Here is a 24,330-nt window from a genome sequence, read left to right as displayed (position 1 = left end):
CTAGCGCAACAGTGGGTACCAGCGAGGACACTGACTTGCAGAACCACCAGCCACTGTTCACTCAGTGCCTGTGACAGGAACTGTGTTCAACCACTTTCATCATCTCTACTTTATAGATTAAGAAACTGAGGCACACCGATTTTCGGCCTTTTGGCTAAGATCAAGTGAAACTGAGGCACAAAACACAAATGTGCCCAAATTCAGCAGCAACAACAGTTAAGGACTCAAACACAAGTTTTTTGTTTACTTCAAGGTATCAATAAAAAGGTCAGCATTTCTAGAATAACTTTGATCACAGAAATATGTGCTGTTTTAGATGTTAGGTACAAGTCACTTGTAGCTACTGAATACTTGAAATGTCACCAGTGGGTCTGAGGAACCATATTTTAAACTTTATTTAATTTTAATAATTTAGCCACACAGGGGAAGTGATTGCTGCTTTAACACAGGCAGAAGTTTACCCTTCTGCTCAGACACTGAATAAACATGAAATGAGATCATTGTTTCTGAGGTTATCTTTCAACCTGAATGAGATTGTGGGAAAGCACCAAAGCTCCGAAGGCAAAGACAGCAAATTTCCAGAAGTGGATGACACTGGGACTGCAGAGCACAGGGTTTTCTGGGTTGGGACTTCCTCCAGGATACCAGGAGACTGATCCAAGATCCAAGTCTGTCTGATGGGGAGCCCTAGGCCCAAGTACCAGCAGCATGGCCTCAGGGGATGACAGCCCACCTCCTTTCAGTTCACACACACAGAGTACAGACCTCAAGCAGCCCCAAAGGGCAAGAAGAGACTTTAATTAGGGGAGGGAGGAGCCACCAGAATCAGAAAAGACAGCGAGCACAGGAGCAGAGGAGCCAGAGTAGGCAGAAGCCCCGGCCAGGAACCTGGAGGACACTCACCTCTCCACCTCTAGCACAGGCACTGCATTCACAAGACAGGCAAGACAGTGCCCTTCTCAGCTGGGAAGGCATCAATCGGCCCCTGCAGCCAGAGATGGCCTGCTTTTGGGCCCCAGCTCCTAGGTGTGGCTGGTAGTCACAGATTTGGCCCTTATCCCCAACCAGCCCTGGGTTACTATCTTCAGGCAGAGCTCAGGAAGCTGGCAGAAGGTTTCTGCCACTTCTACTGGACCCAAAGAGGATTGGGAACAAGAGGGCAAAGGAGAGATAATGGAGTCTGGAACCTCCCTCTCTCCCCACCTGGGGTGGCAAAGGGGAGAAACAGTAGTCACCTTCTGGCTCCAGGCCTGCCCAGACCCAAGGCGACCAGTAAGGTACACTCACTGGGACCAGTCACAGCCACTGGAGGTGGAGGTTGTTTAAAAAAAAAAAAAGAAAAAAAGGTTACAGTCTTCTACAAGCACAGAGTTAAATTTCAAGATGTTAAAAAACAAGTGTCCCAGCCCAGGGGACTGAACATCAGAAGGCAGCCTAACCAGGCACATGTGGCCTTGAGGCAGGTCCACGGTGCTTTCTTGTCCAGCTAGCAAGCACATCACCCCCTCCCAAATCTGATGCCCACCCTCCCCAGCTGCCAGCTGCCTGCCGCCGCCGCTGCCGCCGCCGCCACCACCGCTGCTGCTGCCACTCTGGGAGGTGACTCCAGGACGTCTATGCAGAGACTCGCAGAGACGCAGAAATACAGGGGAGGCTGAGGGGAAGGCCTCGAGATCCAGTCAAATGGTTTAAAACTGTCAAGAGAACCAAGAGCCAGTAAATGGTTGTTATTCTGTCTCCTTTGGGCCCTGCTCCAGGGAAGTGGACAATATGAGAGCTGTAAGCTACAGCTGTGCTCAGATCTGAGGGGTGGTGAGTTTGGGGCCTACGACAACCTACGGCAGGGACACCTAGTTCAGCTAACGTTCAGCAATGTCCCGTAGGGCACCAGCTGTCAGCCTAGCACAGATAAGCAGAAAAGACCCTAGCCAGGTCATGGAGGCAGTCATACACCGTCATACCATGCTGGATGAGTGGGAGGTGTCTCCTTTAAGACATGGGGACTCACATGCAACGAGTTGAGGACTCGGCAACCCAGAGGGAGAGGGATCCAGGATCTGGTATGGTGTGTCAAGCTCTGGGTGATCTTCAACTAGGACAGGCCTAGTAATGCTTCTGCCCTCAAATATCCCCCATGGGGCCAAGAACAGTGACTCAATAGCTGAGGATTGAACACAGTCCAAAGACTGGCACACCTGGTGTTTACAAAGACTATGAAGCCAGGCTTGGTGGCAGATACCTGGAATCCCAGTGGTATGGAAAGCTAAGGAAGTGGCATCACAAGTTTCAACCCTGCCCAGGCAAGTTAAGAGACTTATTGAGCCACCACACATGGAAAGCTTCCTTTGTAACAGGTGATTTCCCTTAATGCCCAACCAGTCTGAAGGGTAAATATTAGTAGCACCCTCATTTCACAGCTGAGGAGACAGAGCCTAGCTAAGAGGTTCTGTGACAGGCCTGACTAGGCAGGGAGCCACACTGATGCCAGGGGGTCTGAATGTTCAGTCCTCTCAACAACTGTCTTGTGCAGAGTGCAGGAACTGGATTACTCCCATCCCCCCACCCCCGCCAGCAGACTCGGGTATAATCTCCATTTTTAGGAATCTGAGCTCCTTCCGGGTGGGTCTGTAAGCACTGGTAGAAGTAAACATCAAATGCACTGTCTAGGGATATGTTCTGAGTAGAACATATCAACAAACTAAAGACTGTTTGGAGAAAGGGGGAAAAATAAGAAGGCATGTCCTGAATCTCTAAACAAGAAAACTGTGTCATCAGTTTCTCAATGTAAATAATTCCTTGTCTCCAGAGGACTGCAGTCCTTTTGGTTAAAAAGACACAATTTCAGAAAAACCTAGAGGCCCAAAACCCTGAAAGGGATCAGAAAGAGGTTGAAGAAGTAGTCATCCCTTGGTGCCTGAGAAACAGATTTTGAAGAGAAATATTTAAGTCTGTGAGAAGTGGAGTTCTACCATGATTAATGTCCCGTACTCTGGAGTACTCAAAGATGAACCACAGGCCTTCCAGCTCCAAGGCAACAGGTAACTGGCCATGAACCAGAGGACCCAGCGGCCTAAGGAGACAGGAATAACCTGCTGGCACCACTTTCCTACCTGATGGTAACTAATTTTGCCACACAACTCAGGGTTCCTCTCACACCAGCAGGATACCAGGAAGGCCTCCACTTACATTCTTTTTTTTTTGGTACCGGGGATCCAACTCAGGACCTGTCACTTGCAAGGCAGGCGGCAGAACCACTGAGCTAAATCCCTGGCCCTTCCACTTACATTTTTAAGGAACTCTTCAGCCACGATGCGAGCACGGGCGTTGACTGACAGCTTCATCTCACTGATCTCCTTGTCAATTTCCTCCATGAAGTGGATCACAAAGTCCACCAACTTGTGTTTGTACATCTGCTCTGTGTGGAAGTTGGTGATCAGAAAGCTGATGTCATATCCCTAGAGAACAAAGACAAAGCTGGCCATATCCTCTACTCAACTACATGTATGCCCTTGCAGTCAGCAACCCATCCACTCTGAGGGGTGGGGTCTATGTTGGATACAAGCAACTGGACCCAGCTGAGAATTCTGTACATTATCAGATGTCTCCGGAAGACTGTGGCACAAATGGTCCTCCATTCAAAATGAGTCAGGGAAGAATGAACTGAATTAAAAACTTGTTACAGAAGAATTCAATCAAGGGCCAGAGATTCAGCTCAGTGGTTCTGCTGCCTGCCTCACAAGCAAAAGGTCCCAAGTTCAATCCCTGGTACCAAAAAAAAAAAATTCAATCAAACAATAAGGAACATTTAGTCCGCAGAAGAGATGATGGGAGAGGAGGGAGGACTGGGGTCTTTCACCACTGGAGGATGTGTAAGGAAGCAAATTTCATTTACACTAGGGGGCCCTAGAAGCCGAATCTAAGACTGGGAGGGAAAATTTGGCTCAAGATGAACTTGGAGGGGGATTTAGCTCAGTGGTTCCAGTGCCTGCCTCTCAAGCACAAGGTCCCAAGTTCAATCCCTGGTACCAAAAAAAAAAAAAAAAGATGAAGAACTTGGCCAATACCTGTTATCTGATGGTCTAGACCTCTGTGTTGGATATGGCAGGTCACTAGGGTTATTTCCACTTAACCTAGCAGGAGTGTGTGGAGAGGATTCCAATACAAAGCCAGCCAACAGCTGGCCCCATGTTAACTGAGGCTCTTAGAGACTACAATTCAACTGGTGGCAGAGCTGAGAAAAGCTTTCTAACTCACTGTGTTCTTTCTACGGCTGGAGCCTAGGTGCCTGGAAGATGAGCAACATACTGACCAGCTTCTCCCAAATTACCATTCCAGCCAACTTTCAGTCAGGGAAGGCGGCTACTGCCAGAAAGGCAGCAATCTTGGTTCAAGAAATAATTCTAGGCTACTCAGAAAGAATTCTGGCAATGAGGAGCATATGGATCCAGTGTCTTACCTCAACGGGTTTCCTTCGAAGGATAAAGAAGTTCTCTGCTCGCATCATCATAAAGCGCATAAACTTGTGGCATAAAATCTTCTCTATCTCATCAGCCTAGTAAGAGCAGAGAAGAAAGATGGTTCTCTAGAGCTGACATTCTAGGCCAGTAGTGGCGAACCTTTGGCACGTGTGCCACAGCCTGTCAGCATGCAAGCCAAGTCGCCCCAGCAGCCAAAGGTTGGATAACGGTGCACTTAAGGGCAATGCTGGCACTTTCCGATAAATAGGTGGGTTGCAGTTTACAGATTCACCATCGCAGTCCTAGGCCCAAATTCCTATAGCCCGGGACCCCAATGTTCTCCAGGCTTGATGGAGACAGTAGTTGGTAACAGAACAATCACTGCCCGAACTTTGAATTGTGGAGACTTAGCTGACAAATGAAGAGAGGATCTGCCTTAGGGCCCCTTTTAAGTAAGGAGGCCTTATTGTGATCTCTTCCTCACCCGTTCCAGAGAGGTAATTCTGGAAAACCGGAGACTTTTATCAGCTCTTTCAGAGTCCACACTTGTATTCAGAGGTGTCTTTCCCTTTCTCATTTCACTACTGCTGCACATCCCAAAGTGCATGTGACACACACCTCCTGAGGGGTAAGACTGCATACTGAACAATCCCCCAAAGGTTCTCCTTTTCCACTCTCTCAGCATCTCTAGGCAGAGCTCTGCAGCCAGGTGCTATATTGCAAGGAAAACCTCGCCATACTTCACATCCACTTCAGGAAGACAGCAGCTTTCTACAGGTAACAGTATCTAGTATGAATTTAGGAACACTGTTTGCCCTTATGTTTATTTTTAGTTACCCTCTATTGTGTCAAGTGATACTGTTTTTCCATTTAGGGCATAAAGTTTCTTTCTAATTTAAGTAAAAGGAAGTAAGTCAAGTTTCAAAAAACCTATTACCAGCCACCAGGGATTTAGCTCAGTGGTTGCACCGCTTGCCTTGCAAGTGCAAGGTCCCAAGTTCAATCCCTGGTACCAAAAAAAAAAAAAGATGTCCTGAGAATTTATCCCAATGACAAGAAAGTGACTAAGGCATTTGGAAATGATTCTGTGATCTGACACTAAGTTGGTTCTGTGGCACTGAATGTTAAGTTTCCTGCATTCTAATCCATAACAAGGCCTCTCAGATGGAGTTGCTGTCTCTTTTTTGGGTTTTTTTTGGTGCCGAGGATCAAACTCAGGACCTTGTGCTTGCGAGGCAGGAGGCGGAACCACTGAGCTAAATCCCCGGCCCTGCTGTCTCTTTTTATTCTACTGACCTGCTTTGGCAAATCATCTCCCAAGTACATTCAAGGAAGCAGACCCTAGGTTTTCTGGACCCTGAGTCTGCCAGACTCATTTCCTAGATGGAGACCTTGGCTTGGAAGGCAACTCACCTGCTTCACAGCAATGCTGACCCGGACAGAATTGATGGAGCCTTCAATCAGTACCTTCTCCTTCTCATTCCTGCTGATGGTGACGGGCTGTAATAGGAGCTCTTTGCTACTCCTGAGAGAGAACACAAAGTCACAGAGACCTCTGTATTATAGAGGGACAGAACAGCCAGGGCAGTCCCAAGTCACTATCCAAGACAGGAGGAATCCAAGGAACGAAGACTCAAGCAAAGATGGTCCAAGATGAAGGCCAGGTTGGATGTGCTCCAGCAAAATGAGCACAGGCTCTGGAGTGAGGGTGAAAAGGTTTTGAAATTCAGCCTCCTGTTACCTTCCTTAGGCAAAGGGCTGCATTAGATCTCAATTACCTCATCTGTAAAGTGACCCTGATTCCTATTTCATAGGCAAGAACTTGGAGAGATCAAAACGGGTCAAGTGTCTACTAGTGTGCCTAGCACACAGTGTGAGCTTTACAAAGACATTTGACTTTGAAAACCACAGACAAACCAATATACCTCTGAGGGAATCAGAACACTTACCTTAGCAATGAGGATAGCCTCAATCAAACAATTTGGCCTACTTTTTTTTTTTTTTTAAGGCTCCTGGGGGCCAAACCCAGGGCCTAATGCATGCTAAGCAAGTGATCCACCACTCAGCTATACTCCCAGCCCTGAATTCCTTTAATTATCAATCCAAAATTATTCACTCATGGGGCTGGGGATTTAGCTCATGGCACCTCGCCTGCCTCGTAGGCGAAAGGTCCAGAGTTCAATCCTCAGTACCAAAACAAAAAAACAACAACAAAAAAGTTAACTGTGGTGGTCTGTAAGCTGTGCTCAATTTAAAATGCTAGTGGAAATCAAAAATGTTAATAACAGCACATTCTAAGGGCCTGGGATTTAGCTCAGTGGTTCCGACCCCTGCCTTGCAAGCGCAAGGACCTGAGTTCAATACCCGTACCAAAAACAAAACAAATAAATAACAGCACATTCTAATAGTAGGGGTTTTTTTGGTGCTAGGGATCAAACTCAGGTCCTTGCACTTAAAAGGCAGGCAGTGGAACCACTGAGCTAAATCCCCGGCCCTCTAATAGTAGTTTAAAACTTGAAAACAAACCATCATTTAATATGATGGATTAACAATTAATTAGTATGATTTAATAACATGGATTATTTGTTACATATGTTCCAGATTATATTTCAAAGGGGTGAGCCAGGAATGTAGCTTAGTGGTACAGTGCTTGCCTAGCATGTCCAAGACCCCGGGACTGAATCCCAGTTAACTAAAAAAAATATTTTTTTTAAATGAAAATGACTTATGAAACAAAATGAAAACTAGGTAAGAAGAAAACCATTCAAAATATGGAATATTGGGCTGGGGATTTAGCTCAGTGGTTCAGCCGCCTGCCTTGCAAGCGGAAGGTCTCGAGTTCAATCCCCGGTACCAAAAAAACAAAACAAACAAACAAACTATGGAATATTGGGATTGCCTTGCTGGTTTGCTACTTTGCTTGCTTTTGCTGTCTTCTGCTTGCCATGAACTATTTCTCCTCTGCAACACCCCTCTGCCATGCCACCCTGCCTTGGAACCAGCCAACTATGAACTGAAACCTCTACAAATTGTAAGCTCCTTTAAGGGAAAATAAAAGGAATATTTGAAGTAGGTGAGAGGATCCAGGGGGGGAAAATATCCTTAATCTGTCAATTAGAAAACTATTTAGAGATGGCAGCTCAGACTCCTTTTGAAACTTGCAGTGGGTTCACTAATGCCACAGGAGATAATTCATCAATAGCCCTGCTCTGAAGCAGTCTTGGCACCAGAGGAGCTTTTCCCCTGGGTTTTGCCCTGCCAATCCAATGACCCTATTTTCTTACTCCAAATCAGGAACCACTGTTCATCTGGCAGCAAGACAAAATACATCAACTAAAGCTGACCTGACAACCCCAGGATTCGGCAGCCTCTAGGCAGCAACTGTACCTACCTGTATGACACACCCTCATTCCCACCCTGACCCTTCCCTTCCCTACCTGACTTCCACCTCTGGCTTGTTGTGTCGTTCCACAACCTGGGAGGAGAAGTTCTCCAGGCAGAGGGCGGCCTGCAATGTGGCCCGTACGGCACTCAGGTAGGGGCGGAGAGTGGCAGTCTGTAGGAAAAATGCCAAGGGTTGGGAAGAATCAGAGTCTGTCTTGACAAACTGACCTGCCCCTGACCCCAGCTCCCATGGAGGCAGGCAGTAAGGAGGGCACCAGGCCTCAGACACCAGTGAACAAGACACACTAAGCCTCTGAGACACCTTTCAGACTAAGTTCAGAGAAGTGGTTCTCAACAGGGATTGACTGTGCCTACCCATGAATGTGCGGCAATATCAGGGTCTTTTTGATTGTCCTGACTTGTGGAGCCTGCTATTGGCGTAAAATCGAGAGAAGGCCAGGCATGCTGGTAAGGTCCCTATGATCCACAGGCCTAAATATCAACAGTGCCGAGGATTAGGAATTCTGGTCTAGAGACAGGGCACTGATATCCTTTACCTGCCTATTAAGCCAACATACGCACAGGTCTACTGTTAACCAGGGTGGGAAGTCAAAGATGAGTAAGATGCGCTGGGGATTTGGCTCAGTGGTTCTGCTGCCTGCCCCGAAATCAAAAGGTCCTGAGCTCAATCCCCGGTGCAAAAAAAAAAAAAAGATGAGTAGGGTCATCTCTACCCTCAAACAGCTCAACTAGATAGGGGATACACAATATAAAGGAAGATGAAATATGAAATAGTATTGTAAATAATCATATTGTGAGAAAAAACTGGTTTTGACTGGATATAGGATCAAGAGAATTTTACAATGAGAAAAAGTAAAGCTAGGATGTTCCCAGTAAAGGCATCAGTTTCAAGTTACATGGGTTAGTTTTATTACACTTTTACATTAGCCAAGTTCTTTCTCACTTCAGGGCTTTACACATGCTTTCTCTCTGTGCCTGAGTCAACCTTTCAGTGCTCAGCTTATTAGGGAAGCTCCCTCCTTCCTCAGAGTTCTTTCCAGACTTCCTATAATGCATTTATTATAATTTATAATGATGCATCTTTCACATGTCTTTTGTACAGTGATTTACGCCCACCAGACTACAAGCCTCACACTCAACACAAACCATGTCTACCTAATTTATACAGCTTGCACCGAACATATACAGTGTCTAATTTTCTGTAAAATGAAAAAATGAAATGACTTAAGCAATGATCAAGCCAGATGTGGTTGCACATACCTATAATCCTAGCACTTGGGAGGCTGAGGCAGGAGGGTTGAGATCAGCCTGAACTATATATAGTGAGATCCTATCTCAAAAAGAAAAGGGAGGGGCTGGGGATTTAGCTCAGTGGCATGCCTTGCCTGCCCTCGAAAGTGCAAGGTCCTGAGTTTGCTCCCCATTAACAAGAAAAAAAAGGGGGGGGGGAGAAAAGGAAAAAGAAAAAACCAGCCAGGTGCAGTGCAATGGTGCACACTTGTAATCCCAGTACTGGGGAGGCTGAGGCAAGAGGATCACCTCAAATTCAAGGCCAGCTTGAACTTTATAGCAAGATCTTGTGTCAAAAAAACAAAGCAGGGCTGGGGATTTAGCTCAATGGTTCTGTCGCCTGCCTTGCAAGGTCCTGAGTTCAATCCCCAGTACCAAAAAAACCACAAAAAAACCAAAAAACCCCACAAAAACAAAGCAAGGCTACATCATAAAAAGACATTAGAAGTTCCAGAAGTAGTAATGAGTACAAAGTTTCTATACATGAGAAGCACTTTAGGCTGTACAAATGAGACTGCTGTGGCAGGCTGGGATAAGATCATAGGGAATCTTGGACACAGGCTGAGTTACCACTTCTTTTAATGTAGCAAGAACTACTGGAGCTTTCTGGGGAGGAAGTTACATGACTGCAGCTGCATGGTGGCTCCGCAGAGATCAGACTGGAGAAGGAAGTGAGACATATCAAGAAGTGGTTATTAGAGACTAGGCTGAGTTGGTGGAGCAGACAAGAAGAAAGTATCATAGGGGTTGGAGTGACATTAGATGTAGAGCATAACAGAATCAAAGAACTACTGCTGGCCTGGGGATTTTTAGCTCAGTGGCACAGTGCTTGCCACAGTTCGATCCCTGATACCAAAAACAAACAAACAAAAAACCCCAAATCTACTCCCAACAGACTGTGGTCCACTCATACAATGAAATACTATTCAGCAATAAAAAGGAACAACAACCGACACAACACAAATGGATCGGAAATTTAAAAGCCCGCATACTAGTGATTAGGGCTAACTTGGTGGTACGATGTTCGCCTATCACATTCAAGGTCCCGAGTTCAATCTCCAGCACAGTAATTGTAATTTCTTTAAAAAACCTACATACTGAAAAGTTCTATTTACACGGGAGTCTGGAAAAGACAAAATGACATTTACATCAGTGGTTGTCTGAGAGATGTCAGAGGTGACAAAAAGGGACAAGAAAAAACTTTGGGGGTGATGAAAATTCTGAATCTTGATTATAACTGGTTACACGACTATTTTTTTCAACATTTACAGACTGTAAACCTAATGGTGAAATTCAGAGGGCCAACCAACGGGTCCTTTCACGAATGAAACAGTTTCATGAAATATCTCAATAAACTTGCATTGCTGGGTGTGGTGGAGCACACTTGTACTCCTAGCACTCAAGAGGCTGAGCCAGGAGGAACGCCATGAGTTCAAGGCCAGTCTGGGCTACATAGCAAGACCTTGTCTCAAAAAACCAAAAACATGGACGCGAGATTTAGCTCAGTGGTGCATCCACCTGCCTAGCAAGCACAAGGTCCTGACCTTGATCCCAATACCAAAAAAACAAAAAAACCCCACTTGGACTGCAACTTCAAGTCACACCTGAGCAACTTAGCTCTATTTGAAAAGAAAAAAGGGACTTGGGATGTAGCTCAGTAAATTAAGGCCCACAGTTCAATTACCAGTACATTTTTTAAAAAGGCACTTCTTCAATGAGTCAAAAAGCCCAAGTTTCAGATGAAGTATAAAAACACAAAGTTAGGCAGAATGGGTAACAAAGAAGGAAGAGCAAGTTTAGAAAAGGGGAGTTTAGAACTACAGGTGTAATTTCAAGGTATCTTCAAGATAGCCAGGTGAACCTCGAGAAAGAACTTGGAAAGCAGAGGACGGAGTCACCATAAAAGGTCATCCGATAAACCTGGAAGCTAGATAAGTATCACCAGAAAAAGCTCTAAGAGGGGAACGTGGGAAGCCAAATCACAACTCCCGGGAACGCCCAAATATATAGAACTGGAGGACTCCCAGGAAGAGAGAGATCAGCAGTAGCAGTTTTTACAGTGAGATCATCACAGTCTGGCTCTGACCAGGAAGGGACCTGAATGGAGGAAGGAAAAGATTCTTCACCCGGGCAGAGGCAAGGCTGGGGATACGGACAAGAGGCTATGGAAAAGAGAATACCTATATGGGGAAACTGGGGCCCAGAAGGCAGGAGAGGACGTGGGGGTCTGGCCAGCGGACCCCTACCCTGGACGAGGAAATACCACACACCTCCGCGGCCCTATGAGGCCCACAACGTGCTTTCCAGACGCTATCGCAAGCCTGAGCGGTCGGCTCCCCAGCGCCTCAATGATTTTCCGTACCTGTCCCGGACCCTCGACCAGGGAGTCCCCAAGCCTGCCCCTCGCCAGGAGTCCCCCCCACCCTCCCATTCCTCTCTTTGGCCCTCCCTGCCCCACCCTTTCTCCCACCCTCATCGTGCCTGCACATCCTCTGGCATCCCTCGGCCCCAGGCCTCAGCTGCAAGACTGCATCTGCCCCAAACCCACACCCCTTTGGAAGAACAGAGTCCCTGGCCGGAGCCAGTTCTCACCATCGCGGGCGCTGGCTAGGCAGGAAAGCGGAAGTGCGGAAGTGGCCGGCGCGCGACGCCTGCCCGTTTGGGACGCGCAGCCGCAGTCTCCGCCCGGGCTTCCGGCCCGTACCATCTGTGTTCCGAGAAGGGACATTAGAGCCTAGCAACAGTGGGATCGTCAGGAAATGTTCACACTAGAACTATCCTGGTATTTTAAAAATCATAAAGGGACAGACTATTACTCAAACTCCTCTCATATCCATGCATTTTTCGCTTTGGTCTTCGGATTTTTGTCTTTAACTTAGTCTCCCCCCAGTCACGTAATAGTGCAGCCCGACCTTAAATTGGGCACCAAATTAGGACAAACCGAGGCGGAGAAGCCTTACGTTCCTTCCGGTTCTGAGCCCCCATCCTGTCTCGGTCCCTCCTCCCTGCCGCCCCCGGCTCGGCGGGTTACCTGCTCGCTGAGGTTCCGCCGCCGAGCCCCGCCCCCAGCCCGAGCAGGCCGCTAGGGCTCGCCCGCGGCCTGGCACCCTCTCGGAGGCAGTGGGCTTGCTCGCGGCCCGCACCCCCAGCACCCGCGAGCCTCAGTGGGCGCGCCCGCCGTCTCCCCGCCCCGCGTCCACGCCAGGGGCCGCCCATAGCCAGTTCCGGGGCGGTTTCTCCAAGCGACCCGAACTCCCCGCCCCCTCTCACGGCCCCAGGGCCGTAGGAGGCCGCGGAGAGGAGGTAGAGGGGCGGGGGCTGCGTTAGGGACTCTCTTTGGGACGGGGACCCTGGGGCGGAAACTTGGGGCAACCCACGGGTGGGGCCAGCCATTAAGCAGTCCCCCTTCTGTGCCAGGCACTGAACTGAGCTCTTGACGAGCAGCATCTCAATCCTCAGAACGTCCGGGGGAGGTAGGTACTGGTATTATCCCCATTTTACAGATGCACACTTACAATGGGGAAATATATCTCTTTTCCCCCATTTTGCATACAAAGCCAAAACTCAGGTTAATTAAGTTCAGGGGGACTTATGAGAAGGGGGCATGAACTGTCTGGCTGGCTAGCCTGTGTCCCAGACCATCTTTAGGGGCATGGAGAGGGGAAAGGGTGGAGTGGGGTGCGAAAGGAGTCCCAGGAGCACAGAGAGCAGTCAGAATATGTTTAACATCCAGAGGATTAGCAGAGCCTTGGAGAAGAAGATAAGGGCAGAGCATCAGGAAGACAGGCACAGTGGTGTATCTTGGTGGTCACAGCTGCACACACTAGACCACCTGGATTCAGGTTCTCAGTTTCTGTCTTTGTGAAAAGGAGACTATGGCGGTCCTAGCTCATAGGGTTGGGTGAGGAATTTGGTGAGCTGAGCTCTGCATCTGACCTGGTGTGCACTGGGTGCTCTGTGATTCCAAACTGTGCTATCAGCCTTGTCAGTAAGGGTGCCAAAGCATGGCTTTCTGGATTGAGGCTGTCTGCTGTGGAAGAAATCCTGGGACTTTCTCATGCCACTTTGTCTCCACCAGTGGCCTTTTCTTCAGCTCCACAGGGTCCCACCTCCTGGGCAATGAGTGAGCTGAAAGACTGCCCGTTGCAGTTCCATGACTTCAAGTCTGTGGACCACCTGAAGGTCTGTCCCCGCTACACTGCAGTACTGGCCCGCTCTGAGGATGATGGCATCGGCATCGAGGAGCTGGACACACTACAACTGGAGCTTGAGACCTTGCTGTCCTCCGCCAGCCGGCGCCTCCGTGTGCTGGAAGCTGAAACCCAGGTGATACCCCAACCAGGGGACATCACCAGGGATGAACTGAGTCAAGTTATGGGATGGGTCATTAGCTTAGCTCCATCTGCTGAGGTCGAGGAACTGATAGGAAGAGAGAGACTGAAACTGGGCTCCTGTAATACATAAAATGCACATGAGCAGGGCATGGTGGCACACGCCTGTAATCCCAGAACTTATGAGGCTAAGGCAGGAGGATCAGCCCAAGTTCGAGGCCAGCCTGAACTACATATCAAGACCCTGTCTCAAAAAAGGGGCACATGAATTTTCATGGTCCTCATCCTAACCACCATTATGTTCTGGGTCCTGTGCTAGTCAGTAGAGAAATGTCAGGACACTTTGGTCCTGCAGGGAACTTAGCAGGTAAAGGGAATGGGGAGACCTGGATTTGAACCTTGTCCTTAGGTACTTACTAGAGCTGCTATTGCCTATGTATGTGGCTTTAAGAAAGTTACCTTATGTCTCTGAGCTTCAGTTTCCCTACTGCCAAATTGGGCTGAACAATAGAACCTACCTTTATAACTTCTATGAGAATTAAAAGAAAAATTTTGTCTGGGCTTTGGTGGCCCATGCCTGTTATCTCAGCTACTCCAGAGGCTGAAGCAGACCCATCACAAGTTTAAGGCCAGCCTAGGCTACATAATGAGTGCAAGGCCCTAGGCTACTTGGGAGACCCTGTCTAAAAATCAATGAATGAGGATGTAGCTCAGTACTCCTTGGGTTCAGTCCTCAGTACTATAGGAAAAAGTTTTTTGCAAAGGCTTAGACCAGCGTCTGACACTAAGAAAGCAATCAAATATTATTTACTGGTACTATGATTATTTTTATTTGCTACATAAATGTCCCCTGAGCCCTGTGTGCCAGCCACTCTGCTGGATCCTACTCCTGGTAGGATGGTGAAGATGAGCATCCTGCTCTCCAATAGCTTATGGTCCACCTGAGCAGTACACAGGTGTACTGTTCATTCCAGTATGTCCAGCTATGAAATTGGGTCTGCAATGGGCACACAAAGGGCCAGGGACTTTGGAAGGAGGAAGGAGGTGCCAGTTCAGCTGGCTTTCAGTGGACAAATAGAATTCACGTGTAGTCCCTGGAAAGGCATGGAATCTTTTGAGGAGGGTTGTGGCACAGTCAGTTGTATTTTAGCATCTAAGAAGCAGGTAGCTGGTGGGGAGAAGGCGTCCCAGGTAGGATAATGTTTGAAGTGAGAGTTTGCTGGAAATACTGCTTGCCTTCACCAAAAAGTCCCCACCAGCATATTTAGCAGGGCTAACAGATGTGGGTGTCATCCCTTACTTCCATGCTACACAGTTTGTGGCTAGCCAGGGTGAAGAGAGGTGAGTCAGTACAGACAAAGTGAATGCAAGGGTGAGAAGTGTGTGAATAAAGTTCTGTGGGATGAGACAGGGCCACAGAAACAAGACTGAGTTTTGAAGAATGGATAGGAATTTCTTAAGGAAAAAGAAGATAGGGAGGGCCGGGGATTTAGCTCAGTGGTTCCGTGGCTTGCCTTGCAAGCGCAAGGACCCGAGTTTGATCCCTGGTACCAAAAAAAAAAAAAAAAAAAGGGAAAGACCTTAGAGCCACCTTGGATTCTCATCCTCCCTTATTCACTGGGGGAAAAAAGTAACCTGTATTTTCCCTTCTTCTCAGTGACAGTCTCTGTACGTTTCAGATCCTCACTGACTGGCAGGATAAGAAGGGTGACCGGCGATTCCTGAAACTGGGTCGAGACCATGAGCTTGGAGCTCCTCCCAAGCATGGGAAACCCAAGAAGCAGAAACTGGAAGGAAAGGCGGGACATGGGCCAGGGCCTGGCCCTGGGCGACCCAAATCTAAAAACCTTCAGCCCAAGATCCAGGAGTACGAATTCACTGATGACCCAATCGACGTGCCACGGATCCCCAAGAATGATGCCCCGAACAGGTACTGGGCCAGAGAATAGGGGAGCCAGAATGGGGTCTCAGGATTCTGGTATCGGAGGGTCGGGGAGCGTGCTGGGTTGAGGCTGGAGGGGCACAGGGTGCCCACTCTGCTTCTGCTCCTCTCTGCAGGTTCTGGGCCTCTGTGGAACCCTATTGTGCCGACATCACCAGTGAGGAGGTTCGAACGCTAGAGGAACTCTTGAAACCCCCAGAAGATGAGGCAGAACATTACAAGGTAGAGATCCTGGGCCTGCATAGACATAGAACCTAGGAGGCCAGAGGTGCCTCAGAATCATAGATAATAAAGCCTTCTTCTGCCTGCACCAACACCCCCCAGCCTCCGGTCGGCTTCATTAATCCATCCAGACACCCAGGCTCAAACTGTCTACTTCTCCTGGTACCACCTTCCTTAGGCCCCCACTAAATGGTCACCATAGCTTCAGGCATCTACACCAGTGAGGTACTCTTGTCCCTTCACCTCTGTCCCCTCTGCTTTGGTTTAGTCCCTCATGACCATTTATCCAAAGAGCTCTTAATATTCTCCCCACTTTTAGGTCTCCAGAGTGATTTTTCTTTCTTTAATATAGAAAAGTAGGGCCAGGGATTTAGCTCCATGGTTCCACCACCTGCCTAGAAAGCGAAAGGTCCCGAGTTCAATCACTGGTACCAAAAAAACCACCAAATATAGAAAAGTACCCAGGGATGATTGTGCACACCTGTAATCGAAGCTCTGAGAGGCTGAAGCAGGAGGATCACAAGTTGCAGTCCAGGCTGGGCAACTTATCGAGACCCTATCTCAAAAATAAAAACGAGCTGGGGTGTGCCCCAGCACAAAGGACTGTGTTCCGGCCTTCAGTCTCCTACCGCTGGGACAACAGGCATGCATCACTGCACCAAACATTTTTAGGTGTAAAGCATGCTTCTTTAAAGTGCATGTAGTACAGTTAAGAAGAGCCCCCCAGGGATAGAACTGTCCCATAGGTCAGCTGCCATCATCATATGGGCTCATAACAGCTTCCTGGACTCTTCTGGCTCCTGCTAGCTGTAGACTAAGTCTAAGTGCCTTTGTGTTTAGTGGAATGGCCCACTGCCCCTCCAGTTTCATGTGAGAGGCCCTAGGTTTAATCCCTGCCACCAAAAGCAAAAGAAAACAACAATAACAAAATTTCTTGGGAACTGGGGATGTGGTTCTGTCATAGAGTGCCTGCCTAGCATGCACAAGGCCCTGGGTTTAACCCCCAGCACCACAATAAAATAAACAATCCATGTAGAGAATAGTAAATTCAAGCAACACAAGAAATAATTCCCTCTCACTCCTGACCAGAGGCCTTTATTTTTTCCTTGCTAGAAGCAGTAGCTGTGACTAAAAATATATGAATATATCCGATTATTTTACCTATATCTTGGAAATTTTCCATATCAATTTCTCTCTGTGTTCTGGTTCTTTATGAGCCTAGCTCCCTTACCAGGAGAGTAAGTGTGGAGATTTTATCTCTTCTGTCCCTTCTGACCTGTATGTCCACCAGCCTTGGCCCTGGCCTAGGGACTAGGGAGAGAGATAAGTGAGTGACCCAAGGAGGAAGTGAGGGGAAATCTTGGCAGTGCTGAGTTCAGGGAGGGTCCTGCACACTCTAGAGCCGAAGGCTGAGGGACCTCCTCCCCACAGATCCCACCTCTGGGGAAGCATTACTCCCAGCGCTGGGCCCAGGAGGACCTGCTGGAGGAGCAGAAGGATGGGGCCCGGGCAGCAGCTGTGGCTGACAAGAAGAAGGGTCTTATGGGACCACTGACTGAACTGGACACTAAAGGTCAGTCCCTTCCCCCTGCCCATGCCAGGCTAGCACTTGAGTTCCTAGAACTTCATTCACCCATTGTCCACTTCTCTGCACACTCAGATGTGGATGCCCTGCTGAAGAAGTCTGAGGCCCAGCATGAGCAGCCTGAAGATGGGTGCCCCTTTGGTGCCCTGACACAGCGCCTCCTGCAGGCCCTGGTGGAGGTGAGCACTCCAGCTCAAGACAGGAACCGGGTTTCCTTCCTGTTTTAACACTTTTATGTTTATCAGGTTGATGAGTGTTCACAAATGAGCTTGTATTACCAATCTGGAGGTCACAAAACATTACCATGTCCTAGAAGCTATTTTCACACCCCTCCTCCTCTCTAATCTTCCCTGGAATTAGCTGCTCATCCAGTTACTCTTGCTATGTATTGGTAAGGGTGGGTCCCTGTGCAGGCAGGCGCCTTTCCACACATCCTCACACCAGGGGCCAGAACAGTTGTGGCTCCTCGTCACATACGATGAAACTGGGCCTCAGCAAAGGAACTCTTTGCTTAATATCACACAGCTGTGCTCGCTTTGGCAGCACGTATATTAATATCACACAGCTGACAAAGTAGGATTCAGACCTTATCTTCAGGGTCTGCATCTTTATACCCACTGCCTGGTGTTCAGCAAATCATCTCACCTCATTGTGACTCATGTTCTTCTTTTGCCTTGAACATAGTGTTTTATTTACCAGTCTGGGACATATCTTCCAGGTGGACTAAGGCAAGAGGAAGGAAGGTCTCTGCCTCACATCATCAGAAGCAGATCCCACCTGATGATACCTTTGCATTCTGGGTGTGATTACCACTCCAAGAAATTGAACAAGAGGAGCTGGGTATAATCCCAGCTGCTCAGGTGGCTATGGCAGGGGGATTGTGAGTTTGAAGCCAGCCTGGGCAATTTAGAGAGACTTTGTTTCAAAAAGTATTTTAGGAAAAAAAAAAAGTGTTAGGGCTATAGGCATCTGCCTTGCAGCCGCCTGCCTTACAGGCTCAAGGTCCCGAGTTCAATCTCTGGTACCAAAAATAAACAAACAAAAAAAGTATTTTGATCCCCAGTGGTAGAGAAAAAAAAAAAAACAAGAGGAGTATGTGAAAAGCTTTTTGGCTTGTGGCTAGCTGTGGCTCGTCTCTCATGATCTCTTTCCACTGGAGAGACTGTGTCTCATGGCAACTGATTGCAAGAATGCCTGGGAGCCGGGGATTTAGCTCAGTGGTTCCGGCGCCTGCCTTGCAAGCGCAAGGTCCCAAGTTCGATCCCAGGTACCAAAAAAAAAAAAAAGCCTGGGAAATGTAATACAGCCCAGCTGCCGTGGATAAAGGAGAGCATGGTGTTGGGACATATCGAAGGCCCTGTCTCCGTGTGCTTTGCACAGTGCTGGGGGCCCTGCTTAGTGTACCTCAGCTATTTCCATTCCCATTGCTGAGTACTATTGTCTCTTTTGGCGTTCCCTTCTTTTGGTGTCAGTAACGAAAAGAAAAGAAAGAAATTTCTAGCAAGACTTCCCAGAAAGTGTTGGGAAATATTACAGGATATTTCTGATCTGTGAAGACTGTCTGTATAAGTCAGGGAACAGCAAGAAAATGGAAACACTATGGTTCTTTCTCTCTCCACCCACTGCTGTGGTCTTGTAGGAAAATATTATTTCCCCTATGGAGGACTCTGCCATTCCTGATATGTCTGGAAAGGAATCTGGGGCCGACGGGGCAAGCACCTCTCCCCGAAATCAGAACAAGCCCTTCAGGTAAGTAATGTCCCAGCTATAGTAACAGCTTGACCATCTTGACATAGGAAGTCTTCCTTAATGGAGAGGCTGAGGGCAGTCTGCTGAGTGCTGACTGCTAGCCCAGGCTGTCACACACAGGCTGAGTACAGGCTGGTTCATCATGGCAATGCTCATGTAAATGACCTAGATACCCAACTGAAAGGGAGTGATTAGATAAACTGTCATAATGTTTTATGATGAAATAGCCTGCAACTGTCAATTGTGTCAGAGAAATAAGCCTAATTGACACAAGAGGATGTGGACAGTAGAGTACCAGATAGGGAAAATTCACTGTAGCCCAGTTCAGATAGTATGAATCCAATTCTTTTTTTTTTGGTACTGGAGATTGAACTAGGGACGTTGCACTTGCAAGGCAGGTGGTGGAACCACTGAGCTAAATCCCCGGGCCAATTCAATTCTTACTTAAATATCGATGTATGCACATAGGGGAAAAAGCCTGGAACAATATATAGCAAACTATTATAATTAATACTGGCATAATCTGGAAAGCACACATATTTGGGCATGGGGGGGGGTCCCAAAACAAAGGTGTTTGCTAGCCTTGGAACCCTAGGGACCTCTGAGGGTCCACTGCCAAGCTAGCCCTTGCTCCCTGGATCCTGAGAGGCCTCCTTGCTCACAGCGTGCCACACACCAAGTCCCTGGAGAGCCGCATCAAGGAGGAGCTGATTGCCCAGGGCCTGCTTGAGTCCGAGGACCGCCCTGCAGAGGACTCAGAGGATGAGGTCCTTGCTGAGCTTCGAAAACGGCAGGCGGAGCTGAAAGCACTCAGTGCCCACAACCGAACCAAGAAGCATGACTTGCTGAGGTGAGTGTGAGGAGGACGGGCCAGGGCTGGCCAGGGAGCCTTTGGCCACCAGGGTCTCTTCCCAGGGCTCTGACAGGATCCTGCATCCCCTGAATGGGCCTCTGCATCTCCAGGAGAGCCTTGAGGAAATACAGTGCTGGGAGCGACCCCAGGGGACACTCAGATTCTCAGCCTCAGAGCAGGACTCAGGCACCTGGCATGGACTGATTGGAGTTTTTTGTTTTGTTTTTGGGTTGTTTTGGTTTTTTGAGGCAGGGTCTGCCTTGGTAGTTCAGGCTGACCCTGAACTCACTATGTAGCCCAGGCTGGGCTCAAATTCAAGGCTATCCTCCTGCCTCAGCCTCCTGAGTGCTGGGATTACAGGCATCTGCCACCACACCCAGCTCTGATTGGAGTTTTTTACATGTGAAAAACATAAAATTTATACTCCTAGCCATTTTAAGTGTGTAGTTCAGTAGTGTTGACCCCCTATTCTTTTTTTGTTTTTTTTTTGTACCTGTACATGATGTATCTTAGTTTTTTTTTTCCCCATTCCCCTGCCCTCCCTTCAACCCCTCCATCCCTCCCTATTTACAAAGACTTTTCCATTTTTTCCTTTTCTCATATTAATTCCATTCCCTTCTTTCCTTTCCCCAGCCTCTCCCACTTCCCCTTCCCCTTCACCCCTTTTCTTCCTATTTCAGATTATCAATTATACGTTATTGGTTATACATTTTTTTTTTTTTTTGGTACTGGGGATCAAACTCCGGTCCTTGTGCTTGGGCAGCAGGTGGCAAAACCACTGAGCTAAATCCCTGGCCCGTATGGTTTACTTTTTAAGTCTTTTCAGTTTTTTTGTTGTTATTGTTTGGTACCGAGGATCGAACTCCAGTCCTTGCTCTTGCACAGCAGGCAGTGAAACCACTGACCTAAATCCCTGGCCCTGTCTTTTCAGTTTTATTTTCCTTTTTCCTCACAATTTCACTTTATGAAAAATTTCATACACAAGATCAGAAAGAAGTACTTATTTATGTAATAAATATTTATTATGTATTTATTTATGTAATAAATAGTAATGTACTCTTTACGTAGACAGGTCAGGTATTAGCATTTTGTTGGACATTATATATATTGGTGTTTCAGGAATCAGTGTTACTCATGTTATAGCTTCCATCTTTCTCACCCTGCATTGGTCACAGCAAGGGTATAGGTGACATTTAGAGGAATGCAGTAGCATGGTAGGAGCTGCCCTTTCTTTAGGGAGATAAACAATTCAAACAAGACTCCTTGCTTCTCCAGATAGGTGCTGTGTCTTAGCTTCACGCAGCACCAACAGGGCAGGGGACGGTCTTCATCTGGCCAGCTGTTCTGTCTCTTCTGGCATCGTGCTGTGGGCTAGGAGGCTCACAGGCTACTGGCAGGTGGTCAGAGAGGACTGGGAGCTGCTAGAGTCACAAGGATGAGGGGAACTAAAGTATGCTGAGTCCCAGCTGTGTGCCAGGGGCTTCTGGGCAGCTCTCCTTTACTCCACAGCGACCCAGGAGGTAGTGCTGTGTAGCTATTTACCGAGGAAATAAAGGCCTAGTGAAGTGTTCTCCTGGTCACAGACCCAGTATTCAGCTGAGAATTGAGCCCCATGCGGAATAAATCCAAGACTTTTTCTAGTCCATGTTCCCTCTGAAGGGCAAGAAGAGGGAATATAGGTGAAAGAGGCACTGAAGAAAAAGGAGCAAGAGATAGGAAGAGAGAACAGCAGGAATATGCCGTTACAGAAGTAATGAGCAGTGGAAAAGTAGCCAGAGTACAGCCCCCAGCCTGCCTGCTGTGGACCATCTGCAGGATGCTCCCTGACTCAAGCAGAGCTAGCCTGGAAAATTAACCAACTGGACCAGATTTTTAGGTGACCTTCAGTCCTACCATCAGTGGGGCTTAGAAGTCAGCCCCCCCCCCCCGATCCCCCTGTAGGCCTGTGGCTGCCTAGCGCCTTAGCTTGCTCTGGAATGTGGATACTGAAGTAAGCAGGCCTTCTGCTGGCACCAGACAGTTTTTAAATAATATTCTTTAAACACAGTTTGGGATTGACCTACTCCAGAACCCCATTCATTAAGTGTGGAATCTTGGTTCATTTCTTGTCATCCTTGAGCCTCACTGGTAACATGGGAATAATAGTTCTTATTTTGCAGGATTGTTACGAGAAGTAACCATGTATGTGTGTGTGTTGGGCTTTTTGTGGGTTTTTGAGACAGGTTCTCATTTTGTAGTTTAGTCTGGTCTGAACTCACTATGTAGCCCAGGCTGACCTCGAACTTGCAGTGATCCTCCTGCCTTTGCCTTCCAAGCTGGAATTACAGGCGTGCACCACCATGCCCAGCTGTGTGTGTATGTTTTTAAAGAAGTTATTATTTTTTAGATAAGTTTTAAATTCACAGCAAAACTGAGAGTGAGGTACAGAGATTTCTCATAAACCTCCCTGCATCCACATATGCATTGAACCCAAAGCCTTGGACATGCTAGGTAAGTGCTTTACCACTGAGTACAGTCCTGGCCCTTTAAAATTTTTTATTTAAAGGGCTGGGGATTTAGCTCAATGGTTCTGCCGCCTGCCTCAAAAGTGCAAGGTCACGAGTTCAATTGCCGGTACCAAAAATAAATATTTTTTTCAAATTTAAAATGGTGCTGCTCAGTGGTACAGCAGTTGGCTAACATTCCTAGTACCCTTCCCCACAAAAAGTACCTATCACATAATACCACGTGAGCATGTTCAGTAATGTGGCACTTTGCTATGCTGGTATGGAATGACCCATAGGAGTGCCAGTCTGGGATTGGTGGGGGTCTGTCTGCAAGCAGTGGGGCCATGCTCTGGAAATGGCCGGCTGGTCCCCACAGGTTGGCAAAGGAAGAGGTGAGCCGGCAGGAGCTGAGGCAGCGAGTCCGCATGGCAGACAATGAGGTCATGGATGCCTTTCGAAAGATCATGGCTGCGCGGCAGAAGAAGCGGACGCCCACCAAGAAGGAAAAGGATCAGGCCTGGAAGACGCTGAAGGAACGGGAGAGCATCCTGAAGCTGCTAGATGGGTAGCCCTTGCCCTGGTTCAGCTGCTTTCCCTGCCCTGAGGGAGGCCCACTTCCTTCTTTGGGTGCCGGACACCTTGGCCTGGGGCTGCCCATCAGAGGGTGACAGTCTGGAGAGGGCTGTGGCCCTCTTGACTCTTTTGGCCCAGCTCTGTCTAGCCAGGATGCAGGAGGCCCTGCCAGGTTGGCCTGAAGCCCAGTTTCTGCTTGGCCCCTAAAATGAGGGCTTCTTTTCTGGGTCTTCCTCTTTTCCCTCTTCCCCATCTTGCCCCTTCCCCTCTCCCCGATAGTGTCCTTTTCCTCTCCCCCTCAAGGACTTCTTCCTGTGGTTTTGTAAAGTGAAAATTTAAGAATAAAGTGACTGCTGTGGTTTTGCAAAAAAAAAAAAAAAAAAAAAAAAAATCCCGTTTTTGACTTAATATGGAGTAGGAAGGAACTGCAGTACTTGGTGCATGTGGCAGAGATTCAGGAGGTAGGTCTGTGGCTTTCAGGCTGTATTCATGCACCCGTGCCATTCCTGCAGGGGCTCTTTCTGAGCTCCTCTTTCTGAGGCTACTTGTGGCCATGTCACAGGACATCCCAGAGACATGCTGGCTGGGGCTTGGCAGTCCTGGGGCAGGATTGACCAACCTAATAACAGCCATCGAGGGACCAGGTGCTTATTTTTTTCTCGAGGTACTGGGAATTGAATCCAGGACCTTCATTCTGAACTACATCCTCAGCCCTTTTTTATTTTTGATTTGAGGCAAGGTATTGCTGAATTTCCTGGTGTAGGTTTGTACTTGCCTCCTGCCTCAGCCTCCCTAGTGCTGGCATTACAGGTTGTATCCTGTAATCCCAGGGATTACCTGCCAGGGCCAGGTTCTTTACATGTCTCCACGATGTGAGCTTCCTGTTAAGGTGGGCTCCCCTCCAGCCTGGGGTGGCAGGCAGTAGCAGTTGAAACTACTGTTTTCCTCATTTATGTCTGGCACTGGAGAGGGCAGGAGCCAGCTGGCTTCCCTGCCCACTAAGAAGAGCAAGAAGCCCTTTTCGTGGACAGCCTTCTGCTTCAGTGCCCAAACTAGGTCACACAGGGTGGCTCCTGAAACAATCCCTGTGGCAAGGGATGACTCTGATGGGTTTAAACTAGTCAGAGTGGACTCTGGTACCCCCAGTCCATGGCAGTGAGGAGACTGGGTGGACTAGCAAGATCCAAGCATGTGTTGGATAAGCCACCAACAGCACCCCATAGCCTGGGCAGGAAGCTAGGCCTAAAGGACACAGGTAATAAATATGTCCAGTGCTGCCTTGAGTTCTTCCCGGACTAGTCAGTGAGAATAATGTGCAACTCACTGTGAGAAATGGAGGTCCACGTTGGTTGAGGAAAGGAAAAGGTTCCCTGAGGTAGTGACTTAGGAGCCATAAAGGAGATTATCAAATTCATGAACATATGACACCCTCTTGGC

General features: G+C 48.0%; 2 protein-coding genes across 5 annotated transcripts; one reads left to right on the top strand and one right to left on the bottom strand.

Annotated features, from left to right (window-relative positions):
• Positions 1-766: 766 nt before the first annotated feature.
• On the bottom strand, positions 767-11,865 carry Arpc4 (actin related protein 2/3 complex subunit 4). Of its 2 annotated transcripts, none has more exons than XM_087216963.1 (6): positions 11,745-11,865; positions 7,895-8,013; positions 5,871-5,982; positions 4,457-4,552; positions 3,285-3,455; positions 767-1,694 (listed from the first exon to the last, which is right to left on the bottom strand). In XM_087216963.1, exons 1-6 carry the CDS (start codon positions 11,745-11,747, stop codon positions 1,689-1,691), a joined length of 507 nt encoding a protein of 168 aa, XP_087073089.1. In that variant the 5' UTR covers positions 11,748-11,865; the 3' UTR covers positions 767-1,688. The 2 variants fall into 2 exon arrangements, with proteins under 2 accessions (XP_087073089.1, XP_021116017.1); XM_021260358.2 differs by having other exon boundaries at positions 11,634-11,775.
• A 278-nt stretch (positions 11,866-12,143) lies between these two features.
• Positions 12,144-23,278, top strand: Tada3 (transcriptional adaptor 3). 3 transcript variants are annotated; one of them, XM_013074085.3, is made up of 10 exons: positions 12,144-12,455; positions 12,570-12,625; positions 13,246-13,478; positions 15,163-15,413; positions 15,542-15,647; positions 17,079-17,220; positions 17,308-17,411; positions 18,872-18,981; positions 19,646-19,831; positions 22,697-23,278. In XM_013074085.3, exons 3-10 carry the CDS (start codon positions 13,272-13,274, stop codon positions 22,887-22,889), a joined length of 1,299 nt encoding a protein of 432 aa, XP_012929539.1. In that variant the 5' UTR covers positions 12,144-12,455; positions 12,570-12,625; positions 13,246-13,271; the 3' UTR covers positions 22,890-23,278. The 3 variants fall into 3 exon arrangements, with proteins under 3 accessions (XP_012929539.1, XP_021116022.1, XP_087073076.1); XM_021260363.2 differs by lacking the exon at positions 12,570-12,625 and having other exon boundaries at positions 12,161-12,455; XM_087216950.1 differs by having other exon boundaries at positions 12,164-12,625.
• Positions 23,279-24,330: the final 1,052 nt, after the last annotated feature.

Source organism: Heterocephalus glaber, unplaced genomic scaffold (genome assembly GCF_053883595.1).
Source record: "Heterocephalus glaber isolate CG9 unplaced genomic scaffold, H.glaber_assembly_v1.0 deba00000122, whole genome shotgun sequence".
NCBI lineage: Eukaryota > Metazoa > Chordata > Mammalia > Rodentia > Bathyergidae > Heterocephalus > Heterocephalus glaber.
Note: the sequence above shows the minus strand (reverse complement) of the source record. Positions and strands in the feature narration are given on the sequence as shown.

Excerpts from the sequence above, each read along its gene's own strand:
- Tada3 (XM_013074085.3), top strand. The coding sequence starts at position 13,272 with ATGAGTGAGCTGAAAGACTGCCCGTTGCAGTTCCATGACTTCAAGTCT. Across the intron at positions 15,648-17,078 it reads ATGAGGCAGAACATTACAAG|ATCCCACCTCTGGGGAAGCA; the intron begins GTAGAGATCCTG and ends TCCTCCCCACAG. Across the intron at positions 17,221-17,307 it reads GACTGAACTGGACACTAAAG|ATGTGGATGCCCTGCTGAAG; the intron begins GTCAGTCCCTTC and ends CTGCACACTCAG.
- Arpc4 (XM_021260358.2), bottom strand. The coding sequence starts at position 11,747 with ATGGTGAGAACTGGCTCCGGCCAGGGACTCTGTTCTTCCAAAGGGGTG. Across the intron at positions 4,553-5,870 it reads TCAGCATTGCTGTGAAGCAG|GCTGATGAGATAGAGAAGAT; the intron begins GTGAGTTGCCTT and ends TGCTCTTACTAG. Across the intron at positions 3,456-4,456 it reads TTCGAAGGAAACCCGTTGAG|GGATATGACATCAGCTTTCT; the intron begins GTAAGACACTGG and ends TTTGTTCTCTAG.